Source organism: Echeneis naucrates, chromosome 17 (assembly GCF_900963305.1).
Source record: "Echeneis naucrates chromosome 17, fEcheNa1.1, whole genome shotgun sequence".
NCBI classification, from domain to species: Eukaryota; Metazoa; Chordata; class Actinopteri; order Carangiformes; family Echeneidae; genus Echeneis; species Echeneis naucrates.
In genome coordinates this window covers 21,421,923-21,444,584 of record NC_042527.1, presented here as the reverse complement: position 1 = coordinate 21,444,584, position 22,662 = coordinate 21,421,923, and the positions used below count along the sequence as shown (strand labels likewise).

Here is a 22,662-nt window from a genome sequence, read left to right as displayed (position 1 = left end):
TACTCTGCTTGTTGTTAGCTGCAAACATGTGAGCTGCAGGAGCGGAGAGAGAGATGTTCATACATAAAACACGGAGCTTGGACCCCCCCGAGACAACAGGAGTATGCTGACTCCATCAATGGCGTCTATATTTATCACAGTGGTGGGTGCGCTTGTTATCGTTAGTGATTGTTTGTGTGTTTGCTACAGCACGATGACACAGCCATGCACAGCCCAAAGTCTCAGTTGCTAAGCAACCCCATCTAAAAACGCTCACTAACCAAAGTACAGTTGGTGTGCAGCAGCTTGGCACGTCCATTTATTTTCCTATTTTAATGGACTCAGGCTCAGAGTCCAAAGAAAACCCGGTCATTTATTTGGGAGCGGCCAGTTCTCACAGCAGCCCCGACTCACCGGTCCACAAAGGAACTGTGTGACTGAGTGTTCAGTGTGAGCACCTTAAATTAAATAGTTCATAAGGAATCATTTCCTTTCTTCTTTGTTTCTGGAGTACAGATCCCTGCTGGTTCTGGTCATGATGCTTCTGTTTCCTTATCGGGAGTCTATTCATTAAAACTTTCTCACTTTGACACCTTATCAACGTATTGGAAGTGCTTTTTACAAGAAAAATCTCAAAATGGTTTCGTGAAAAATGTTTCAACTCTGCATTGCAGGTTAGAAAGGCCAATAGATAAAACTGTAGTTTTTCTGTACTTCGACCCAATAGGACAGAGAAAAACATCTTTCTCCTCAGAGTGAGCCCATCACTGCCTGAATTACCCACAATGCATACAGGAACAGGCCATTCTGAAAGGATTCAGGTCTGTCCTCCTCCTCCACCTCTGCTGTCTCCTTCGAACAAACTGGCGGCGTCACGTTGAACTTACTGGACATGAAACTGTCGGGTGGTGACCTCGGCAGGCCGGTGGCAGGCGTTCAGGGCACTCTATGGCCCGGTTCATCTCTGCAGTGCAGTTCCAGCCAAGTGGAGTAATTAGCGGCTGGAAAATGACCTTGGTTAATTAGTTTACTGGGAGCAGAGCAGCACACAAAGCTTCTGTCTGCAGTCTCATAACGCTGATGCGGCCTCAGAAGAGGCAGTTTCAGTCAAAAATGTGGCCGCGGGCTGAATCTTGATGGCTGTTCGAGTTCAGATGCCATCAGAATACTGAAACGTCAGGCTTTTCTTCCTCAGTGTCTCCTCAGACAGGAGAGCTCTTCGTTTCACAAAGTGAAGAAGCAGAAACTTTTATGAGCCTTGAATGCAGACTTAATAAAATAAAAAAGATTTTCATTTAGAAAGAACCTGAACTGGTGTTGAGCAGTTCCACAGAGGAAAGATGGAAGGTGGGTTCAGAGCCAGAGGAGGGATGTGGATTAGGACGGGATGATGTTTGGATCCAGATAGGTGGGACATGAATACTGATCAGAAATGAAAGCAGGAACTTGAAGGAAACGTCCTGTCCCCCCCTGCCCCAGGCTGACTTCCCGTCACCTGAAGGATCTATCTGACTGGATGCTTTTTTGTCGGCCTGCCACCTGAAGGTCACCAGGGACCGGTCCTGTCCCGGTCTGACCCGTCGAGTGCTGAGACCGACGGCGGTCTGGGCAAAGCTGTGTGACCTCACTGACTCCGTGTTTGTGCACAGTGTGCATTTCTCTCCGTGTTGTGTTGCTGTTTGAAGTTTTGTGAAGTTTGGAAATCTATCATCAAAAAATGTTCCCATTCAGAATCATCAGAGCTTCTGTCTGTAGCAGAGAGTCCCAGAAATACCTTTAAAACATATGTGGGATGTTTTATTAATATTGGACACATGGGAGGACTGCTGTGTAAACTGGAAGTTAACACACTTTAGTTGGAGCTGAAAGCATCTCGTTTAAACTTTATTTGGTTTCTGTTATGAGATTTAATCATGAACAAACTGCTGCTAATTTAGTTGGTTTCAGAACAAACGTCTGCACAGATTTGTTTGTCTTTTTTTGTGTGTGTGACTGTGTGACGTCTTAAGCGTCGTCACCCTCCCAGCCAAGGCTGAAACAAACAACCCAGAATCCTTTGCAGCTGCTATTCCTGTCCAGACTGGAGTGCTGGAGCGTCCTGGGATCAAACTGCAGCAGCACCTGAAACCCGCCGAGTTTATTCACTCTGTAATATTCACATCAGCAAACACTGCAGCTCCACCTTTAATCTTTGACTCAGACAACAGAAAATCATCAGACAGGCAACATTTTATTCTCCTTCTCCATCTATTTCTTTACCAAAAGTGATCCAACGCAGCAGAGACGGCTTCTCTTTTTAATTTATTAATGAATTTAATCATTTCGAAATATTTCATTGCATTTTTTGTCTTTCATTGTTGACATTTTTTTCTTTATTTCTCTTATTATTATTCTCTACAGAATGCAGGGGCTCTTCTGTACCTTCACACGATTTACATGTTCCCCTTAAAATCTCTTTATGTTATTGTGATGTGATGAACTCATGTTTTCATGGCGCAGGGTTAGGATGGTGATCGTTCTGTGAGACCAGACTGAATGCCTGCATTAACGTGTTGACCTCCGCTATTCATGTCCAAATCCAATCAGTCCTCTGCGGCTGAAATAATTCATTGATAAGTCAATTAAGGGATTAGTTGGCCACATTTAAATCATTGTCTTAGTTTAAAGCAGAGACTCAGTTGTTTTGTCTCACATGAAGATTTTCTGGTGACTCATCAAAATAAACTGCTACTGTCAGAGTTTTCAGGAAAATAACATCAGAGCTGTCAATGGTGAAATAATCAACAGCTGCAGCTTCACAATGAATAAATACCTTTTTTCCTCGCTCACTCACTTTTCCTCGGCCCGGCGTTAAGATGTTAACGGCTTCACGCTGACTCTGCCTGTAATAATAAAGAGTCCCAGAGAGTGAATAATTTAATCTGAGAACTTTTCTCAAAATAAAGCTGCTGTGACAGGGACGAGAAGGTTTTACCCTTCTTCAGTCTGATTCAGCAAAGACCTCAGAGTTTCACCTGTGGCATCTAAAGACGCCGGGCGGGGTCAGGACAGGGTCAGGACGGGGTCAGGACGGGGTCGGGACGGTGTCGGGACAGGGTCAGGACGCGGTCAGGACAGGATCAGAACGGGGTCAGGACGGGGTCAGGACGGGGTCGGGCTTGGTCAGAATGGGATCAGGACAGGGTCAGGCTGGGTCAGGACGGGGTCAGGCTGGGTCAGGACGGGATCAGGACGGGGTCAGGACGGGGACAGAGCCCGTGTCTTCGCCTCCTCTGTCCTCCAGCCCGCCGCTGAGTCCATACTGTGTCCACAGCATTAAATCACAGAGCTCCCCCAACACGCTCCGGCTGTAATACAGCATCCATCTGCGCAGCCTTCGTGGTGTGTGTTTTAGCTTATTTCCCAGAGTGACTCGAGCTGATGCTGCAGGACTTTTTGTCACTTGTTTTTCTCTTTGACGCTTTGAACCGCCACCTAAAGTTGGACTTCTCCGCCCATCCTGCTCTGACTCACTCGCCTCCTACGTCGCTCAGTTGGATGGTGTGTCCAGATAAAGGATGAACTCGTTCGGTCCTTCTATTTACGTCCCAGTGAGGTTCTGGTTCTGTTCTGGTTCTGTCCTAAGAAGGCTTCCTGTCTTCCTTCCTCCGACAAACTCTTTAAGAGCAGCTCAACACTTTCACCGTCCAACAGAAAGACCCTCAGTAAATAATCCAGTCCAGATTTAAGACCAGACCCTGCGACCCGAGATGCTCTCTGTGTGAACAAACTGGTTGATCAATTAAGCGTTCCGCAGCGTACGGATCCTGAATGATAAATCCATCAGGTCCAATCAGGTCGGATGTGTCCGGGGTCAAGGAGGGGTGACGGGAAGTCGATAGATGGAGCTCGCTCTGACTAAAAGTTCACTCCATTCTCCTGCAGTCACAACCTCCACCAGCCGTCTACCTTTTATTTACAGCCGCAAAGCTAATGGGGCTGAGCTCTCCTCCAAACCTCTCAGAGCCAGATGAGACAAAGACCGGCTGGTTTGAACCGTGAATTGTGGCCGGCGGCAGAGAATGCATGGAATAACAGCACTCTAAATAAAAAAGTGAGTCAGTCTCTGACAGGTTTAAAAGCTTCCTGCTGTCACGACGAGTCCCAGACTCCCTCTGCTCCTCCACGTTTATTTGAACCCGACAGACGACCTTGAAGGCAGCAGCAGCTTGTTGTGCTGAAGTTAAAGTTGTCCCGAGGCAGCTTTGTCTCTGGTTTGGAGTTAATTCTTTATTTTACATCAGTCAGCTCATAACCATTTCTTCACAGAGCCGTGTGCTTCGTAGTTTATTCTTTTCTCACGCTGAAGGAATGATTGTTTGTTTGTTTGGAGAAATGGTGGCAGCTGGAGTATACGAGCAATGACTTAGACACTCCAGGACGGGTTAGGGGTTAGGGGTTAGGGGTTAGGGGTTAGGGTTAGGGTTAGGGGTTAGGGGAATGACGATGGGGTCGACCGTCACGGCTGTATCTGTCTCGGGTGATCTGGTCACATTATTAGCAGTAATCAACAATTATATTTGCTAATTGTGGTGTAAAAAGGTAAAAGGCACGCGATGCTTCAGCTGGAGGTAAACTGGCCTCCCAGGCCTCATCAGGACTCCACTGCAGGTCTAAAGCTGTTACTCTTTTGTTGTGGATGATTTTTGTGTGCGTCACATCTTTTCTCAGTTATTGATGCATCTCTGCAGCCCAGCTGGGAGTTCATCATGTTCCTACTCTGCCTTTATAGGCACTTTGGAGACGATCCTCTGTGAGAGGCAGAGCTTTCATCAGCCAGACTTCATCCTGCAGAGAAGCTCTTTCATGTTTAGAAATGGCTACGGATGAATTCAGCAAACGGTGAAGTGAGCGTTCTGAGTGTTGTGACAGTGTGTAGCTGTTTGTGTTGTTTCCACAGAAAAGCAAAACGTGGAGTGATGACTGCAGCTGGAATGCATCCAGTCAAACGAAAACACTGATTTTCTTGCGGGTCCTGAAATGACCGCTTGGGGGCGAATCAGAGAGAGAGGATGATGGGCAATTCCTTTTTTCTGTATTTTTTCCCCTGCTGTGTTTCTGTCGCCATGGAAACTAAAATGCCAAAACACAGCGGCGTACCGTTCCCAGAAAATGTCACACATCAGGGGAGGAGAAAAAAAAACAAACATCTCCTCATCTGATGTTTCATTCTGCAAACTCAGAGAAGAGTGTCGGTGATGGTACATTTCAGAATAAAAGCGCAGTGACGCATGTGGAGTCATTAGAGGTTCATTAGAGGATTAATAAATGTGGGCGTGGCTGACAGTTCAGTCCACCAATCATCGTGAAGGATGCAGGCAGGTGCTTTGTAGGAGGGATCTCATCTCATCTTTAATCTCATTCTGTTCAGTTCTTCTCTCTGGTCTCTTTCATCTCCTCTCAGTCAGTTTTTACAGATTCTCATCTTGAAATTGTAAAAGTTATGTAATTCAAAATGATGTGACAGATGCAGCCCGTTTCCATGCTGCTGTCAGGCTTCAGAACAGAGCCGGTTTGTTGTTGTCCCAGCTCCTCCTGGGCTCGTTGGATTTTTATCTATGGAAAAGCTCGACGTCAGCTGTTCCACCAAATCAAACCTTTCACACCTTTAAACTCTCACAGGATTATTGAAAATAAAAATAAAAATAAACAGAAAATTTTATCATCTGCGTTTCTATGGCAACTGCCCACAGAGATGGTGTGATGTAATGAAGAGCTCCTCTTCTCACTTCAAGTTCGTTAAATTCTTGCGCTACAATTAACATCTTCGTTGCTTTTGGGTCGCCATGGAAACAGTCACTTGTACACCTAAACTGGATGAATCTGAACCTAAAAAAAAAGAAAAAACGGGGCTATATTAACTGTAACCATGGAAACAACCCCCGCTAAGGGTATTATGGGAGACTTGAGGCTGAGCTCGCCGGTTTTCTTTCTTTCTGGTGGACCCGTGGCCTTACAGAGCACACTGAGCAACGGATTAATCAGGCTGCAACACTAACGCACAATCAACACAAGATGATTGTCTGACTTGTCAAACACATAATAATTATGTACTAATTAAAGGATGTGAAATGAAAGTAGCAATCTCTAGTGTGTCGATTCCCACAGAGGATTTAACTGACACAGACACACACGTGATAACACACACAGCTAGAACTTAAGAGCAGAAGCCAATTAAAATTGAAATTGTCGACAACATCCGTGAAGAGCAGAGAGGGAAACGCTGCCATGGTTTCTTATTAAAGTTTGATTGCAATTTGCAATATAACTATAAAGTTTCCTTCTGTAAGTGTTGGACTGAAAGCTTCATCATCAGAATAAATGGTGCTTTTTCTAACTCAGCATCACAAACAGTTCAGCTCTACACACGAAGCAGCATCCTTAATGTGATTCCTGGAAACAGAGTTTCCCCACTGTGGGATAAATAAAGGAATAACAGGAATAATGTGTATTCAGCAGTCCTGTTATCGTCTCTCTCATCATCTATGAAACAAACCAGAAAGCGTCTCAGTGCAGCTTTCCATCTCCTCTGTCAGGCTTCTCTCTGAGAAATGTGGGGGGGTGACGTCACAACGTTACTTCAGGTCGTACATCCTGTCAAGTCGGGTCCGGTCTGTCCTGGTCCGGTCTGTCCTGGTCTGGTCTGTCCTGGTCCGGTCTGTCCTGGTCTGGTCTGTCCTGGTCCGGTCTGTCCTGGTCCGGTCTGTCCTGGTCCAGTCTGTCCTGGTCTGTCCTGATCCGGTCTGTCCTGGTCCAGTCTGTCCTGGTCTGGTCCGGTCTGTCCTGGTCTGTCCTGATCCGGTATGTCCTGGTCCAGTCTGTCCTGGTCTGTCCTGATCCGGTCTGTCCTGGTCTGGTCCGGTCTGTCCTGGTCTGTCCTGGTCCGGTCTGTCCTGGTCTGTCCTGGTCTGGTCCTGGTCCTGGTCCTGGTCTGGTCCGGTCTGTCCTGGTCTGGTCTGTCCTGGTCTGGTCTGTCCTGGTCCGGTCTGGTCCAGTCTGGTCTGTCCTGGTCTGGTCCGGTCTGTCCTGGTCTGGTCCGGTCTGTCCTGGTCTGGTCCGGTCTGTCCTGGTCCAGTCTGTCCTGGTCTGGTCCGGTCTGTCCTGGTCTGTCCTGATCCGGTATGTCCTGGTCCAGTCTGTCCTTATCGGGTCTGTCCTGGTCTGTCCTGATCCGGTATGTCCTGGTCCAGTCTGTCCTTATCGGGTCTGTCCTGGTCTGGTCCTGATCCGGTCTGTCCTGGTCCAGTCTGTCCTGGTCTGGTCCGGTCTGTCCTGGTCTGTCCTGGTCCAGTCTGTCCCGGTCCGGTCTGTCCTCAGTCCCCACTGCAGCTCTCTGTAGAAGTGATGTCCTCTCAGACACGTCTGATCGGAGCCAACAGCTCAGAACTGATCTTTGATCTGAGCTCACAGTCATTTAACACAACACGCTGCAGTCCAAATGACAACTGTTAGAAAAGCTGTTTGGCTTTGACACACAAACTGTGTCGGTCCCCGTTCAGGGGAGCTGGACTCAGGTCTAAAAGGGTTTTCATTCTTCTTCTGTGACGAGGTGGTTTCTAACATTTTTACTTCTATTCTCCATAAAACAACCTGATGTTTTCTGCCTTCACATTCATCAGCTGATTCTGAACATGCTGAAAAGGATTCATGAAGAATGAGTCTGAGTCAGTCTGATAGTGTTCACCTGAACACCGTCCTCAGTTAAGACGGCTTCGGCTCCCCCATTTAACGCACAGGGTGCAATTAAAGCGCGCTTCATCTGGCTGAACAGTCACCTGTAGCTGCCCTCCGTCCTCACAGCTGCTGCTCTCTGACGTGATGTCTGCAGATGTGTTTCACAACCCGCTGTGGCTTGTTGTGTTGAAATGACAAGAAAAAGAACTCGGGTCACAAATGACTCATTCATTTCCCGAGTTTTTGACAGGACTTGGGACGGGACAGGACGGGCAGCATGTCTAACACGAAAGGTGACGTGTCTGATGCAGACACCTTCTCTGTCAAACCTCAGACACGGTCGTCTGGTTTCTCTTCGGCTCCATCTGGGACCTGGAGCAGCAGTTGTTTTCTGCTGTGCACAGTTTTTATCAGGAAAATGAGGAAGTGACCTGCTGTCTCCTGTTACAGAAAGCTGAGCTCCAGGTCTCTTCATCTTCTATCTGTGCTGAATAAATCCTCCCTTCCTTCCTCTTCCACCTGCCTGTGCAGTAATATATTTCCTGTCGCCAGGAAAGGAGACCCCCCCTCTCTAACACACACCCCCTCGTGGCTGGGTGAGTGTGATATATGCGTGTGGTTATCATGGGAAATAAACTGTTAACAGCAGCAGAAAGAGCTTTTTTTCCCACAGCCTGGGTGCAGAGTCATAAATCCAGCCGAGACGGCAGCAGGCGGTCTGGGTTGGTGGCGCTGTTTTGATTTTTTGGCTTCTGCCGTTGATGCTGATTAACTGCTTTGATCCGGTTGTAAGAAGCGAGTCAGCATTAAACGACGAGCTCGTAGCCAGGCCGTGGTCAGGTGGTCGCTCGGACTCCAGACTCCAGTGAAAGTTTCCTACATCATGAAAACACGTTCTACCTCATATTTTGATTAGTATGAGCCACCTCCTCCTCGCTTGTCCCAAACCTGACAGGAAAGTGAAAGACTGAATCTGACTGAATGCAGTTTTTGTGGAGGTCTTTTGGTGATATTTGTCTGAAATGCAGCAGGAACCAAACAAACATTTTGTGTTGTGATTTTTTATTTTTTTTTTAATCAGAGCTCTTGTAGCGTCCTCGCAGCTGAAGGGGTCAATCGTTTCCCTGGATGGCTCCGAGCGAGAGCGCTCCATCGATGCAGGAAAACAGATTCCCGCTGGACTCCGTCTCACCTTCAGGCTGCAAAGCTGAAGAACATACGACATGAATGTTTGGACCTTCACAGGGAAGGATATAACTGATGATCCAAACTACATACCACCTTCATCCATCGATCCCTCAGGAGGACGGAAGGGGAAGGAAGACCAAAACTTGGACCTCTTTAATCTCAAACGTCATTTTGGAAACTGCTCTGAAAAAATTTGCAGTTTTCTAAATTGCTTACTTGCTTGCTTTTTGTGGGTTTTCTGAAATCATTTTTGTGTCATCATTTTTACTGTTGCTGTATGGCTAATGCTAGCATTTGTAACATTTAGATGTTAGCATTTGTGAGGTCAAGAGGTCAACAGCCGTCTGCAGCGGTGGTTAGCCTGCTAACCAGATGACTGTGACTCAGTTGGCCCGAGTCGGTGCTGCGTGCTGTTTCTCGGATGAGCTCATTTATTTTAAATAGAAATAGAATTTTGTGTAAACACTAACATTAGCTAACATTAGCTCTGAAGCGAACATCCAGCAGTCGAGCTTTTGTGTAGCTGTGTTGTAGTCCAGCTGGTCCGGCTCAGTGAAAGATCCTGGTCTGGGCTCACCTTGTCTTCATGTTGATGACAAACAGAACGGGTCGATCAGAAAAGAACATTTTCCCCAGCTGCAGTGTCGGAGACCACTTCGGCCCCAGAGGGCCAGGGGATCAGGAACCTGTCAGTCAGACTCGGAGCCCGAGGGCCCATCGGGTCCCTGCTGGTCTTCATCTGCTGCCGATCTGGTTAGGGTCAGGGGATTATTGACAGCTGTGACCTGAGTGTTGGAGTGAATTCGCTGATTTACCTCCGATATCTTAATAACAACAACATTTCAAAATAAAAGCTCATTTATACAATAAAACAAGTTTAAAAATACAACACAAAACTTTGGATCAAACTGACAGAACACAACATATTGATTCATTCATCATCATCTGTTCAACGTATGAACACAGACAGCACGGGCCGTTTTGAACTGTTTTCTCAGTGAGGCGGTGTTGCTGTTGTGTTATCTAACATGGCTGCTGGTCTCAGAGTGTTGCAGGGCGTACGTGTTGATCCCCGCCCCCCCTTAAAAACCCAACCAATTGCTTCACGGCTGCGCCTTGAACCTGCACACCCTGCGGATGCGTCGCCATAGCAACACGCAGTCGAGGTAGGACTGGTGATCCCTGACAGGAGGGAGCAGGTGTCGCCATGGTGATTTTGAGAGAGAGGGGATGCTCCGGCGGAATGAGCAGCTGTTGCCATGGAGACACACGATGCATGTCATCCGACGCTTGGTGGAGTTGGGGGAAGGGGGGGGATGATGCAGCATCTCATTAATGAGCTGCATTTGACTATTCTGCAAAATAAGGTCAGACCATAAAAAGGAAAATAAGAAAAAGTCCCTAACTTATTAATTATGTTTGGATCAATGAAATGTTTGTTTGCTTTAAAAAAGAACATCAGTAACATCAACTGTGTGATTAAAAGCTTTAACAGCACAGGAAGTGACTGATGGCCGCTGCCATCTGATTGGCTTTTAGCATTAATATCCTCCAACCTGTGTGTCACGAGTGTGTTGTTAGTCAGAAATACACCCCAGATTTTGAGCTCCTTTTTGTGCGTCAGTGTGTTTTTGTTTTTTGAGTTAATGAGTTCATTTTATTAGAATGTGTGATGACAGTCTCTGCTGCACCAAGCTGATGATGTCGGTGTGTTTTTCCAGACCTTTAGACGGAGCAGGCCTGCAGTGGTGGTTATAATAGAGCTCTAAGTACAATCAACATCAACAGCGAACGGCTCTAAACTGTTGACCTGAATGTTGTTTACATCAACGATGAATTAGAGACTAACTAAGCCGAACCACCCAGACGAGGCTGTGATTCATCTCCGCAGGACAAAGAAATCAATATTTAGTAGAGAACAGATCATCGTCTGCTGCGCTGCTGCTAATCTGCTGTTCCTGGAAATGAGGCGAGTCTGACTCCTTCTCCCGCTCTTCACATCCGTCTCTCAGGGTGGAAACGTTTTCCTCAGACCTCAATCTCTGCTCGTTTGGATCTAATATAAAAAAATGAAAACAAAACTCACCCACAGATGACGTTCATTAAATCAACTTTGTTTTCATTAGTCTCACACACTCAGATGGCTGAAATGACTCAGCTTCACGTTCCGCTGACGGATGATGATATATCAGGAATAATGACAGTTCTGTGTTTTACTGATGTTTTACAGAGTCGGAGCGTCAGAGAGCTGAGGTGTATTTTTACTAACCGACGCTGCTGTTGGCTGACACTGATGGCGTACACCTTCCTCCCTGCCAAGCCATTAAGCCCCCCCCCCGGCCTCGAGGGCACTCAGGTGACAAATTACAGCCTTGGCAGGCAAAACCCTCCGAGACCCAGTCGGACTCTCAGCTGATCCCTGAGATCTGATCTGAGTGAAAAGGTCCTGGCTCTTTGAATCACACAGCTGCAGACTGTTGAAGGCTGAGCTGCTTCGTCCCAACGTTTTTATCCAAATACAGGATTCACATTCTCCCAGGCAGAGCCCCCCCAGCTTCATGGCCTCTTCCTGTCTACATCTTGAGATAAACCGCTACAGAGTCCACAGGAACATTTGAAGATCCTCACCCTGAAATAAATGGATCAGGGTGTATCCAGGTCGATCAGCTGTCCTGAAGAGTTTCTGTTCCTCCTGACAGTGCAGATCAGAGCAGGTCCAGTCCACGTTTATATGTAACGATGTGAAACCGGATCAGGATTTGGATCGGTCAGGGCAGATCTGTCTACCCAGCATGCACTCCTTCCTTCACATGCAGTTTCCAGCTGATGAAAAACGATGTAGCCGACCTCAGGTAGACAAACTAACACAACCCAAGTAAATATACTAAAAAAAGAATTAAATCAAAGAAATCTATGAAGGAAACAGTTCAGAATGTAAAATAAGAAATGGTGGACACAATCTGCAGCACGTGAACGTCCACTCAGAGACATCACAGGAACGTCGCCTGCAGGCGCTGACGATAATTTCACGGCTCTGGATCTGGGTCAATAAGTCTGGTCTCGTTACTGCAGTAAACAAACACAAATAGCTGCTCCTCCTCCTCCTCTTCTCTAATAGTGTGATTTTTCATCATCATTCAATTTTGCTGCTAATAATCTCCAAACAGGCCACGAGGAGTGTGACAGTGAGCGGCGGTTGATTGATGAACAGCTGAGGAACCGTTGAATTGATGAAGTGATGTCCATGATACCCATAATGCCACACAAAGTTAGTGAGGGTGCTTCAGCTGTAAAACATTTACTTTCTCCTTCTTCTCCTTTCCTTCTTTCTCTCCTCCATCAGTCCTTATTCCTCCGTCCTCGTTCCGTTTCAGTCCAGAAATTACAGAAACATTTTGATTTCACTCAGCCACGACTCTGGCAGCCATTTTTGTCTTTAGGAAGGCGTCACTGAACCTCATTTTCTTTGGAATGACCCTAATTATACGGCCAAGAAATCTTGGATAATTAGCACTCCCGACTCCCCAAAGATGAGGTCAACAGAGTGCATCAGTTTCCCCTGCAGATGGATCTGGATCGAGTCCATAACGTGCCACCTTCGCTCGTTGTTGTCTGGAAGCTCAGCTTAATGGGCCTAAAGAGTTCTGATCTGTACGTTTTAGAAATAAAAGCCCTGTCCTGTCGGGCCTCTGCTGGCTCTGATTGGCCCGTCGGTGCCGAGCGGTTCGATCCCAGACGTGGTGATTGATCTGTGTGTGCTGTGTTTTTCATTTCTCCGCCTGCCGCCTTCTCTCAGCAGCAGGACGGGACACGTCCTGACCCAGACTGACAGTTAATGTCTTAGAGAGGTTTGACTTTAACTAACAGGACTCAAATGCCTCAAACTGGAGACCATGTCTCTTCTTTTGTCTCTTTGCCAGTTAATTATGGACAGTAATAATTATGAAGGCAGCTCTCACTTTTATATCTAGATCTGGAATCAAATTAATGCAAAGAAAACTGCTTTATGACTTTCACTGATATTTTTGTAGATGTAAATCACTTTTGACTCTAATGAGCCGTTTGGGAGATTGGCAGGTTAAAGGTCCGTCGCAGCACATTAATCAAATAGCTCCGCCCCCTTGGTTTACTAATGATGTCCAATTTTAAATTACACTACTTAAACATTAGAGGGAGAGTGCACAGTCAGGGTTTAAAATCTGTTCCCCTTTGGATTTTTGTGTGAGAGGAGGATCAGTTTTTTTTATATCATCTTTTTTCATGTTGGGTCTCTGACCTCACAGATGAACTCAGATCATCAGTTCTCATCCAAAGCTAACAGCAGCGTGGAGACGTTCGTCTCTTTGCTCCAGGTTTTAGCTGAGATGCGTCTTCGTTCGCTGGACTCCCATTAATCTTTATTGAGCTGCCACAGAAGGAAAGATTAAAAGAGAAGCTCATTGATCTGAGTCTGGGACACAGATCGTGACGACCACGGTGGGACTGTAAGAATCACTTTGATTGGCTCCATAAACGCCAAACTCCCCTCCTTCGTCTCTACCCAACAGTGAGGGGCCGAGCTCCTGATGGCAGCTCTCTGTCTCTCTGTCTGTGATGCCCAGTGTACAAATCCTCCATAATTGGCTCTAATGTGACACATTAGTTGGACTAATTAGCTCGTTTGTGCTGTTCAAACATCAGTCAGAGAACAAATGACTCAGGTCTGTGTTTACAGGCTGCTGTTTAATTAACGCAACACCGCTGTCACAGTCGGTGAAGTCCTCTGAAGGAACCACAACAGAACAACGCACTTTTGGTTTGCTGAAATCCTGCATGGCCGGGGTGAGGCGGGGCTTGACTGCTTCAGTGTGACATCACAAAGTCCCAGAAGTCCAGGCAGCTGGTTTACAGGCTGAGCTCCTGAATACAGGCTGTTAGCACGCTCCCACATCCGAAGATGAACCTCACGTTTCGCACCATCAGCAAATCCCAAATCCCAAAGTATGGTGAGGTGAGGGGCCGAGGAGCATTCCATCACAGTTTCCTGTCGGCGTCACGCCAGGTCCACAGGGAAAAGGACTCCTCAGAGCCCTGACACATCAAAACAGGAAGTAAGATGAGTGAAAAACAAACATCTAAAAAGTATCTTAGTATGAGCAGACGGGAACGCGTTGCCAAGGAAACGCTCCGAGCCTGAGCTACAGTCTGTTGTCGTTGTGTCGTGACAATCTGACCGAATTGTGTTTCTGTTGATGTCTCATCTCTTTTGAGGGAAATACGGACATTTTCCCATAGACTTCAATACAACCAGACTTCCCTTCTAGAACTAGAAATCAGAAGGACTTCCACATTAGAATCTTGATCTGCAAATCTTATCGACTGTCAGTGAACGCAACACGCCGTTGTTCAGATGGACCCTTCAGTCTTCTCCATAGCCACGTGGAGAGCAGAGGATTATGGGTAGAGCCAGCCATGATCCTGAACAGAAATCTGGACTCTCATCAGCTGACACTCCACCTGGTTTCTCTCTGACTGACATCGTGCCTCAGATCTCCAAGATCTCCGTCTCTCATCTCGTCCTTGTGACTTCAGTCATCATCTCCTTTTCCCACCGATGTTTGCATATCGCCCAGCAAATTAACTGGCAGAATTGCATCGTCTGCACTCTCTATATCGGATTTCACCGGCAAATTGGTTGTTAGGAATCCTCGGGGGGGGGTCAGCATCAGGGGGGCCCAGCAGGTCTGAGCCTGGCCGGGCCGAAGGATGGAAAGTGGATTAATGAAGAGAAGGAAGGTGGCTGCTCTCATCGTAACTGACCTTTAATGACAGAAAGTAACCAGGAGGTTCATGTGGAGGCCACAGGTCGGAGACAGGAAGCTGTTAGATCATCGTTTTATGTTCTAAAAGAAAAATACTTCAAAACTTTTAGAATCTGCCTTCATTTCACTCTCATCAGACGTCTTCTGCTCTCAGTTACAGTCAGATGATGGAGGGAACTCACTTCCTGTTTCCGATTCTGAGACTTCATTTGACCCAGACAGTTTATTTACGTCTCTAATATTTCTCCCAGAAATTACATTTCCTTTGGACCTCAAATGCAAATAGGGATTTATATTCAACGTTGCATGAAAACTCTTTGCATGTTCAAGTGTTTCTTCGATTTCTGCCCGGCTCCTCGTGAGGAGGAGGCTGACGGTTGCAGATCAGTATCTGCTGGATCATATCGAGTTAACATCGACATCCTCCGCTCGCCGTGGGATTATCTCTGTCCTCCAGATAACTTTGAGAATAAAATGGTCCCATTTCATTTGGGGGGGGGGGCAGGAAGTCTGCTCTTTGTAGGAGTCGATGCAAACATGAAAAGACGCACACAAACTTAAACACAAGCACAAAGGGAGTGGATCAGGAGGCACCTGCTGACTTCCGAGCTGTTTGTCTGTGAAATATTCATGTTGTTATGGGAGTGTTTCACACAACACCGCTTCATGACAACACAACAGGACATGAATGATTCAGGAGGGAGGCTGAACGGCCGTGCCATCGATACACAACTTCAAGGCTGTTTTATCACATTTGAATTGTGTTCTTGATGCCGAGGAGGCGGCTGCAGACACACAAAGGAAACACAAACATCTCTTTATTTAGAGGAAAATAAAGTTACACAAATAAAATTCCGTTCCGTTCATGTTGATGCACTTGCAGATTAAAGAGGAACAAAGAAACAAACAAATGAAATAAGCCAGCCATTTCACCTCCAATCCTCGATTTTGCCTCCTTCCAGCCTCAGCGTGTCGGAGGTGAAATAACTTTAAGGAGCAACAGATCATTGAGCAAAATCTGTTCAATGGATAGTAATTAAAGTTAAATTTCCCATCCTGAAGGGTGAAAAGAAGAAATATAAAACGATCACAGACATTTTAACACAGTGCTCTCTCAGTTGTGGAGGAGTAGCTCCCTCTGCTGGTGAGGTTCAGACCGTCGCTCTGATCCAGCTGCTGTTTCTTCTGCTTCTCTGCAGGTTTCTGATCGTCCTCGGCTGTTTGATTCTGGCCATCCTCACCACGTTCAGGGAGCACGAGAAGGTGTCTGCACACTGGCTGGTTATACTGGTGAGACCAGTTTCTTCTTGTTTTATAATCACATTTACAATTTAGCTCTGTTCTTACTGTCCACTGGCTCACATGATATTCATCATAGATCATTTACAAAAGTTTCATATGAAAGATTTTACCATCAAACTGCATCACAGAGGGAGAAATGAGAAGCTTGAAGGAAACAAACATGAAGGACAAGCTCTGACCCATCTGACCTTCCCCTGCAGGAGACCTTCGCCATCTTCATCTTCGGAGCAGAGTTCGCTCTGAGGATCTGGGCGGCGGGTTGCTGCTGTCGCTACAAAGGATGGAGGGGGAGGCTGAAGTTCGCTCGTAAACCGCTGTGCATCTTAGGTGAGGAGGCGGAGCAGCTTTGTTGTACACAAATCCACAAAGTCTGCTCCCTTCGGTGAACTGCTCTCCTTCTGGACCAACTCGTCACCAACTCATTGAAGGTCTGCCTCCTCTTCCTCAGACATCTTCGTGCTGATTGCCTCGGTGCCGGTGGTGGCGGTGCGTAATCAGGGTAACGTGTTGGCCACGTCCCTGCGCAGCCTGCGCTTCCTGCAGATCCTGCGGATGCTGCGCATGGACCGGAGAGGAGGGACCTGGAAACTGCTCGGCTCCGCCATCTACGCACACAGTAAGGTAGGAGAAGGTCCAGCTCCGTCCGATACCAGTCAGTTCCCAGATAGTCCCTGAATGCCTCACATGCAGGGAGACTCCAGTCTGACGGCGCTTTGGGGCTTTTGGGGCTTTTGGGGCAACAATCAGAAGATGACATGGGCGAGCTTTCGCCGGGTCTATTCCAAAACCGTCCCGTCAGTGATGTGTTCACTCTGTGTCCGTCTGCAGGAGCTGATCACAGCCTGGTACATCGGCTTCCTGTCTCTGATCCTGGCCTCCTTCCTGGTCTACCTGGTGGAGAAGGACGACGTCTCCATGGAAGTGTCCAACCAGGAGAACCCCACGGCTCAGCCCAAACCACAAGACTTCGACACCTACGCCGACGCTCTGTGGTGGGGGCTGGTACGGCCTGCGTCCATCTGAGGGAGATTCATGATCTGCAACGCAAGCCAGGGTCCGGTCCCAGAACCGGGCCCAGAACCGGGCCCAGGGTCCGGTCCCAGGGTCCAGTCCCAGGGTCTGGTCTCAGAACCGAGTCCCAGAACCGGGCCCCAGGGTCTGGTCCCAGGGTCCAGTCCCAGGGTCCGGTCCCAGGGTCTGGCCCCAGAACCGGCCCCAGAACCGGGCCCCAGGGTCCGGTCCCAGGGTCTGGTCCCAGAACCGAGCACCAGGGTCTGGTCCCAGAACCGAGTCCGAATCGAACCCAGTCCAGTTCCAGCTGGTCCCAGCAGTCTTACTGTTTTTGAATTAGACTCGTCTGGGAGTCTTTAACCTTTGTTTTATTTACTGACCATCAGGGGGCGACTCCTCTGGCTGTAGAAGTCAGACTGTACTGAAGTCTATGGGAAAATGTCCCTCCTCCTCCCTGATGAGTTTATGGTCTCAGTAATACAACATGATGTTCATTTTTTAAATGGAGCTCCTTTAGAGGGAGGGGAGACATTTTAATGGCAGCTCGTAAATAAAATGAGCAGCTGGACAGAAAATATCTTTTATTCTTTCCACTTTTACTTTTACTTTTTTTTACAGACTTTATTCAGACTTGTTTGGTTTCATTTTGTTGTCTCATCCAAACGTCAGCAGAAAATTGGTTTAATGCTCTTTTAAAAAAAAATCGTTTTCTTTTAGCTTCTTTGTGTCTGTTTGTAGTTTGTCAGTGAGACATCTTTAAAGTTTTGGCTGGAGCTCGATGAGCAGATTGTGTCAGACCAAATGATCAACTGAGAACGACTGGCCTCCGTCCAAATACGGGTGTTCTGCCAAAAACCAATTAGCATCTTCTATCTGTGAATATTCTGCTGCCTTCATGTACCGCTGGGGACGTGCAGAGTTTTGGGCTTTAAAATAGCTCGGCCCGGCTCCTGACAGCCGTGACGTTCAGTCCGGTGTTGGCTGAACGGCCGCCGGATAGAGAGACCGTCCCTCAGTTCGAGTTCGGCTCAGATCCTGTGATGGCAAACATCCGCCCTCCTCCAGTGACCCTGAGCTGATTGTCCACGACTCTTTGGATCACTCTGGTTTGTCTGTTCTGCAGATCACTCTGACCACCATCGGCTACGGGGACAAAACCCCAAAGACCTGGGCTGGGAGACTGTTGGCTGGCACCTTCGCTCTGATCGGAGTGTCCTTCTTTGCTCTGCCTGCAGTGAGTATGTGTCCTGAACGTTAACGCCCACCTCTTGCGTGTCATCACTAAGCTCTGTGTTTGTGGGCTGCAGGGGATCCTGGGCTCAGGTCTGGCTCTGAAGGTCCAGGAGCAGCACAGACAGAAGCACTTTGAGAAGCGCAGATCTCCGGCCGCCGGGCTCATCCAGGTGGAATGAGGCCGTTAACACTTTACGTGTAACTGAATCGTGCATTTAGTGCCAAAGTGCCCGCCTCTAACTGTGATGTCAATCTCTGTTACCCAAGTCTGCCTGGAGATATTATTCCACCAATCCAATCAGGGAAGACCTTATTGCCACGTGGAGATTTTACGAAACAGTCATCTCCCTTCCCTGCTTCAGGTAAGTTACTGAACGATGAAGCTGGAAATGACTCAGCCGTTACAGATGTTTCTCTGATTTATTGGGTCACAAAGTGATTATTAACTTTAAGAAAAGGTCAGAGGTTAAATATGAAAAACTAGAGGAAAAATAAAGATAAATAGATGAATTAGAAAACCTCATTTGTGAGGAATGAATAGTTCAGGGGTCCTGGGACGTGACAGCGCCCGTTACTGACTGAGCCTCGGCTAATCACCTGTGCATGTTTTATCTCTAACTTTGGGCTCCCCCTCTTCCCCTCCCGCCCACAGGAAGGACCACCTGGAGGCCATGGCGAGGTAGGTCACCGTTCCCACATCATGTAAACCACAGACGACGCCTGATGGCGCTTTAATTAGCACCACATGCCGGAAAGACTAATGAAGCTCCATCCGCTTAAAATAGCGTGGATATTAATGCTCGTGGAATAAATCTCCGGGCTAATGGCCGTGGTAAATCTGTGAACGGCGATATGAAGCGGCCGCTCCTTCCACGTCAGCTGCTGTAATGATGTCATTTAGACTGAGGGATTTCTCTCTTTTTTAGAAACCTAAAAAAGCCCATTAGTCATGTTTCAATTATGAATGACAGTTTGGATCAAGTAATTAGAGCCTGAGACGGATTTTCCTTTTTCCTCGGCGGTGTGGAGTGATTAATGAGTCCCTGCTTCAAAACAAGTGGAAGAAAACTTTTGTGGGATGGCTGATTCTCATCCTCATCAGATAAAAAGTCTGAATGAGGTGAGCCCTAAGGTTCATATTTCTCCTGGATCACTTTCACCGTGTCGCATCTGCCGACTCGTCTGCTTTTTAAGTTTGAAAAATACAGAATACATGTTTCCTGCCACCAAGACACACAAAGGTCAAATAGAAAATGAGAAAAAAATTCAAAGATTTTTCTTGTTTTCTGAGCTCCATTACAGCAACCAGATTTTATTGAGCCCCAGATAGAGCTGATCCTGAATATGAGACCTTTTTAAACAATACAAAAGGATTCTAGGTTTTGTTTACTCAGTTGTTTGATGAATTTACTGAACAAGTGTCGCTCTTCTCTGACGCCTCCTGACCTTTCGCTGAGCCGCCATGTTTGACATGAGCTGCGTCGACGACGGCCCCGACGGAGCGGAGGGAGGTCGGCCAACTCACCGAGCGACGGGGTCTGCTCTGTGTCCGAGACAACAATAACAACACAACGACACAAAGTGCAGCAGTGTCTCTGGTTTCTCACCCGTCAGACGTTAAGACGACAGAAAAAAGAAACAAAGGAGGGAAAAAAGAGAAAGACAGCGAAGCAAAGCTGGAGCGTTCGGCCTCCTGGAGATTCAGCTGCTGGGAAATTAACAGTCTGACATTATCTAGTTGCTCTGAGCGAAAAGGTGGACGCCGGCCAGAAACAACAACAGAGCTGCCATGTCCAACAAGAGGGCGATAAGCCACTTACTGTGTGTGTCTGTGTGTGTGTGCTCTTCAGTGCTGCTGCATCATCAGGTTTACACCTGTGTGTTTCCAAAATGACCACTTCAGGTGCGTTTCAGTTCACTGGACTGTGTTGAATCAACAGTTGTGTTTGTGAGCGTTGTGTCTTTTTTTTAACTGGAGTTAAAAACTGGAGTGTGGAAGACGTTTGTTGGAACTATCTTCAGTGGCGGATTAGTCCAGACTTTGTGCCGGGCGGTGTGTAAAGTGTGTTTTCATGGTGTCGTCCGTCATACCGCCATGAACCAAACAGTGTGTGTGTGTGTGTGTGTGTGTTTCCTGGGAAGATGAGGAACGTTGTGGGATAATCACATCTCGTTTTCTGGCCTTTCTTCTGCTGAGGATCCGTCAGAAAGAGATTCTCTCTTCCTTTACAGCTTCCTATTCTGCAGCCTCTCAGCGCCGTAATCTGCCGCCCCATTCTGCCCCGGGGCAACAACACAGGGGCTCGTATCGAGTGTCTGCTGTGGGAGCAAAGTCGCTGAGAACGCTCCACGTTTCAGAGGCCTCGTCAGGGCAAGTTGTCGGCTCCGGTTACCCCCCCTCCCTCTCTCAGCCTCTTCCAAGGCACACAGGAGTCTTATTTTACCCCAGGAGCTCTGGGCTTGGTGCTGCCAAATGTTGTCAGGCATTGGACAATAAAGTAGACCGATCTCCTCACAGCTCTTTGAGGCGTCCTTCTGCAGGAGAGCAGCATTGTTGGCCCGCGGCAGCGAGCTTCCCCATTTAAGATCCCGTACTGCTAAAAAAGGAGCAAAAGTGTTCTCACAGACACAAACTGGTGGGATGTTTCTGCTCCCAGCTGGTTTATGTCTCACTGATACACACCAACATTGTGCCGGCTGTATGATTTTTCTCTAAATATGGTATCTGAGGTGAAATACAATCTGATGAACATCATGATAAGTGACTTCACCGCATGTCTTCTCTCTTCTCGCCCATTTCAGCCAGAAGCTGAGTTTACTGGAGCGTGTTCGCCTTCCTAACGCCAGGCCGTCCATCGGGACGGTGAAGAAGATCACAGGGAACGCCGAGTCCATCGAGGAAAGTCCCTCCAAGGAGCCCAAACCGGCAGGCTTCAGCAACCGGGAACGCTTCCGCACCGCCTTCCGGATGAAGGCCTACACACTCCGCCAGAGCTCTGAAGGTGCTCACTTCTCCAACGGCGGTCTCGTCGCCTGTGTGTCTCCAGGCAGTGAGACGATTCTCACGTCTGCTTCTCTGGTGTTGTGTCTCTGCCAGATGCCGGAGCTCTGGCTGATCCAGCCTTAGAGGAGCGGGGCTTCCCTCCCGACATCCTCATGGAGGAGATGATCCCGACGCTGAAACTGGTCATCAGGGCAGTCAGGTCAGGAGCTTCAGCAGCTGTTTGCTGCAGCCTCACCATGAAACCACATTTTGAAATATTGTGTGATTCAAATCAACATGAAGAAAAATTCCTGTGGTCCTAATTTAGTCCAGTTAAGGTGAATGAATGGCTCGTTCATAGAGCTCCCTGAATCTGTTATCGTTACTGTTATTGACGTGACATTTTCTCCTCGTGGTATTAAAGTGAGAGTAACTCAAAGTGGAACCAGCAACAGAACCTGACTGGGCCCAAACTGAAGCCCATCCAGCTCCTTTCGGATGAAGACGCTGCTGTAGGTTGTTCACTTTTGACAGAGAGGTCACATTTAAACAGCTTATTCTTACTTCCCAGGAAGGAAAAAGAAGGAGCTTTTATTTCAGCTTACTCAGGAAGGCTGAACATGTGTCAGATCCTTTCATTGAACAGAAAGCACGAGGACAGTAATGTGAAGGCCAACAGAGCCGTGAACTGAATGGGGGCTCGGATCTGAGGGGGTTCTGTTTCAGGGCCCAAAGCTGAGTCAGAAAGATCTGCTGCTGCTTTAGCTCATCACTGTTTTAACCATCCCCAAAGAAAGGCTGAGGGAGAGCTGTCAGAGAGCGACTGAACCAGCCATAAATACCTGAGTCCGACCTGTTTGTCTTACAGGATCATGCAGTTCCTCTTGAACAAGAAGCGTTTTAAGGAAACTCTGAGGCCTTATGATGTCAAAGACGTGATCGAGCAGTACTCTGCTGGACACCTGGACATGCTCTGCAGAATCAAATACCTCCAGACGAGGTCAGGAAGCGCTTTTCAGAGCAGCTCCGTGTCAGTCTGAAGCCGCCAAGCTCATGCTGTTTCTCCTTCTTCTAGGATCGACATGATTCTTGCCCCTGGACCCCCCCTCACCCCGAAACACAAGAAAACTCAGAAAACGCCTTTCACCTACCCGTCCAATCAGTCACCAAGGTACCGTCACTCTGTTCCAGGGAAAACCAGCCGTACTGAACGGTCTGAACTGATTCAATAATGTCCCTGTTCCAGGGAATCTTTGTCTGTCCTGTCCACTCCTACTCATCGTCCTTTTGTTCCAGGCAAGAGTCCTTTCTAGCCAAAGCCACCTCCATGCCCGATGCAGAGGACCAAAGCATGATGGGTAGATTTGTCAGGGTGGAGCGACAGGTGAGGATTAGAGTAACACAATATTTGTTCATGAGCCAGACTGAAAAAATATGTGCTGCACTTTGCTG

General features: G+C 47.6%; 1 protein-coding gene across 1 annotated transcript in view; it reads left to right on the top strand.

The window, feature by feature from the left end:
- kcnq3 (potassium voltage-gated channel, KQT-like subfamily, member 3) overlaps window positions 1–22,662 on the top strand; it is a 37,933-nt gene that overhangs the window by 13,696 nt on the left and 1,575 nt on the right. The window contains exons 2-14 of the mRNA XM_029524477.1: window positions 15,881–15,971; window positions 16,184–16,310; window positions 16,432–16,604; window positions 16,812–16,985; window positions 18,118–18,228; window positions 18,302–18,397; window positions 18,495–18,589; window positions 18,880–18,906; window positions 21,030–21,229; window positions 21,325–21,430; window positions 22,079–22,210; window positions 22,286–22,381; window positions 22,507–22,594. Coding sequence (XP_029380337.1) covers window positions 15,881–15,971; window positions 16,184–16,310; window positions 16,432–16,604; window positions 16,812–16,985; window positions 18,118–18,228; window positions 18,302–18,397; window positions 18,495–18,589; window positions 18,880–18,906; window positions 21,030–21,229; window positions 21,325–21,430; window positions 22,079–22,210; window positions 22,286–22,381; window positions 22,507–22,594 — 1,516 coding nt within the window. The remainder of the gene's footprint in view (window positions 1–15,880; window positions 15,972–16,183; window positions 16,311–16,431; window positions 16,605–16,811; window positions 16,986–18,117; window positions 18,229–18,301; window positions 18,398–18,494; window positions 18,590–18,879; window positions 18,907–21,029; window positions 21,230–21,324; window positions 21,431–22,078; window positions 22,211–22,285; window positions 22,382–22,506; window positions 22,595–22,662) is intronic.